We start from the raw sequence: 2,587 nt of genomic DNA on the forward strand, positions 1-2,587 counted from the left end.
AATTTCGCGTCATAGGACCACTCTAATTAATTGATCTTTTCTTTTTTTGGCATGCACCATGTGATATTTGAAGATATAGTGCCCCTAAATATTCAAATTATAATTTCTCAGCTAATCCACTGAAGAGTAAAACTGCTCTCTCAATTGTAAATTTTTTCTATTTACAAATTCGAACCTAAACTTTACTTAAGTAAAATGGATGCTGAATTACCTAAATCAACTCAAGAGGATAATTAAACTTTTCTTTGGGAGAAGTCGACCTCTCTATGTATAAATGCACCAGTCCATATAACCCGCATCAAGAGTCCGTACTATTTTGCCGGCCAAACACAGGCAAACTCCTCTTTCCCTCTCACTCCCTCCCTCCCTCCCTCTCTGAGCTCTCCCTCTCTCTCTCTCTCTCTCTCTCAAAGTTGAAGGTCTTTCTTCGGTGATCAGCTGGTGGATATAACGACGAGAATGAGCTGCAATGGTTGCAGGGTGCTGAGGAAAGGGTGTAGCGACGACTGCGCGATTAGGCCGTGCCTACAGTGGATAAGCTCCCCTGATTCTCAGGCCAATGCCACCATGTTCCTCGCCAAGTTCTATGGCCGAGCCGGCCTCGTCAACCTCATCAGTGCTGGCTCCGAACATGTCCGCCCAGGTAATTAATTTGTAGTTGCACAGACATTGCATTGAGATATTTCACGTAATTACCTGATCATGAGCTAGAAGTATCTCGAGATGCTGAAGAGCTTATGCTCAAACTGATTTTTAGTTTCAAATTGCATGAAAATCAGACCCTAATTTGTGAAAGTTTTGCTTTTAGCCTCAGCTCTTGATATTTTATTTATAAAATATATATTTATTGCTAATATATGTATGATTGAAAGTTGTTCAATGGGGTTTGCAGCCATATTCAGGTCACTACTTTACGAGGCCTGTGGGCGGATCATAAACCCAATCTACGGTTCAGTCGGACTATTCTGGTCCGGAAACTGGAGCCAGTGCCACTCCGCTGTCAATTCGGTCCTCAAGGGTTCCACTCACTTCATGCGACACGTGACCCTCATCAACTCGGCCCAGCCCTTCCCCGCCCTCAAAACATATGATATCCGCCACAACCACAGGGCCACCAGTCCCGCCACCTCCTATGACATCCACAAGGTCCGGACAAGTCGTCCCCGCTTCAAACAGTCCATCCTTAGACCAACCGAATCCAAGCCGGCCAGCAGCCAGTGGCTTTACGACCCAACGAGCTGCGATTCCATTCAGGCTAGCCGGCTAGGCCCCAAAAGGGACAGCCTCGAAGGTATAGACAGCTTGTTATTTGCTGAGACCGTAGAGGCATTCCTAGTGAGCCGGTCTGGGCCTGACCGAGTTCTGAGATTCGACGGTCCAAAGAGTAGTACGGAGAATCATGTCGTGAAATTGGATCTGACCCTAGGAATCGGGGCACATGCCGACGCGTGCATGGCTGAGTTAGCGGATCATCACTGAGCGGTTTCAATGGATTATGAGAATTGATTAATGAACTCGGTTTAATTCATCATCTGACTCGATCTTCACTTTCCTAGGGTAGTCGGAGAGTTTATTTAATTATGGCCTTTTCTCGTCTTTTTCATTTTTTGTTTTTTTCTCTCAGTTTTCTTCTAATTTCTTCTTTCGTTCATTTCCAATTTTCCACCCTAGATTATTTTTGCTCTTTCTGTTGGTCTTAATCCCATACATGTTCTTATTAAGTTGGGCTTGAGGGAGTTTCCGTGGGTATATATAGCAATAGCATTCGCAAAGCACCGATGGCTTATAGTGGAAGACTGGAACTGATTGCCTATATATATAGTTTTTCGAGTAATCAGATTGCCTATACTTACACAAACTACAACAATTTATTGAGTAATTTATGTAAATATTTGTCGAGTGCTTTCGGCTGAGCTTAGCCTTAATTTTCATGGTTCTTTTGATATTGCGCCACAATTTAATAGCAGATTATAATTATGATTTCGGGATCAAAATTGTAAAGCAAGTCAATTAACTATGAAAGTGGCCACTATGTAAGCAATTTAATTAGTACCGAATTCGTGTATTAATTATCACAATTCACACTACATGAAATCGTGTTGTTAAATTTCTATCGGACTTACATGAGATTGGACTCAACTTTAACTCAAAAGTTCGAACTATTAAGTTGTGAGACTCAGTTCCATATAAACCCTCTATTTTCCTTTTCTTTGCCTTGTGGGGGATTTCTCTGTTCTCAACACCCGCCCTCATGTGGTATTTTTTCCCTCTCTTTGCCTACACATGCCACACGAACCTTAACTACCGGCCCTCAACAACTTACTTCAAGTCAGGCTCTTCTCTCTACTGGACTCGGGCCTTTAACTACCTCGAGGTGGGCTTTTCTCTTTCACATTGGGCGAGGGGAGTCAACGGGATTTCTCCGTTCTCAATACCCGCCCTCATGTAGCACCGTGTGGTCATTTTTACTCTCTTTGCCTATACATGCCACGTGAACCTTAACTACTATCCCTCAACAACTTACCTCAAGCCGGACTTTTCTCTCTATTGGACTTGGGCTTTTAACTACCTCGAGGTGGGCTTTTTT

General features: G+C 43.2%; 1 protein-coding gene across 1 annotated transcript; it reads left to right on the plus strand.

Annotated features, from left to right (window-relative positions):
* Positions 1–319: 319 nt before the first annotated feature.
* On the plus strand, positions 320–1,920 carry LOC116211718 (LOB domain-containing protein 42-like). Its single transcript, XM_031546214.1, has 2 exons — positions 320–643; positions 893–1,920. Exons 1-2 carry the CDS (start codon positions 460–462, stop codon positions 1,477–1,479), a joined length of 771 nt encoding a protein of 256 aa, XP_031402074.1. The 5' UTR covers positions 320–459; the 3' UTR covers positions 1,480–1,920.
* Positions 1,921–2,587: the final 667 nt, after the last annotated feature.

Source organism: Punica granatum, chromosome 6, assembly GCF_007655135.1.
Source record: "Punica granatum isolate Tunisia-2019 chromosome 6, ASM765513v2, whole genome shotgun sequence".
In the NCBI taxonomy this organism is placed as follows: Eukaryota; Viridiplantae; Streptophyta; class Magnoliopsida; order Myrtales; family Lythraceae; genus Punica; species Punica granatum.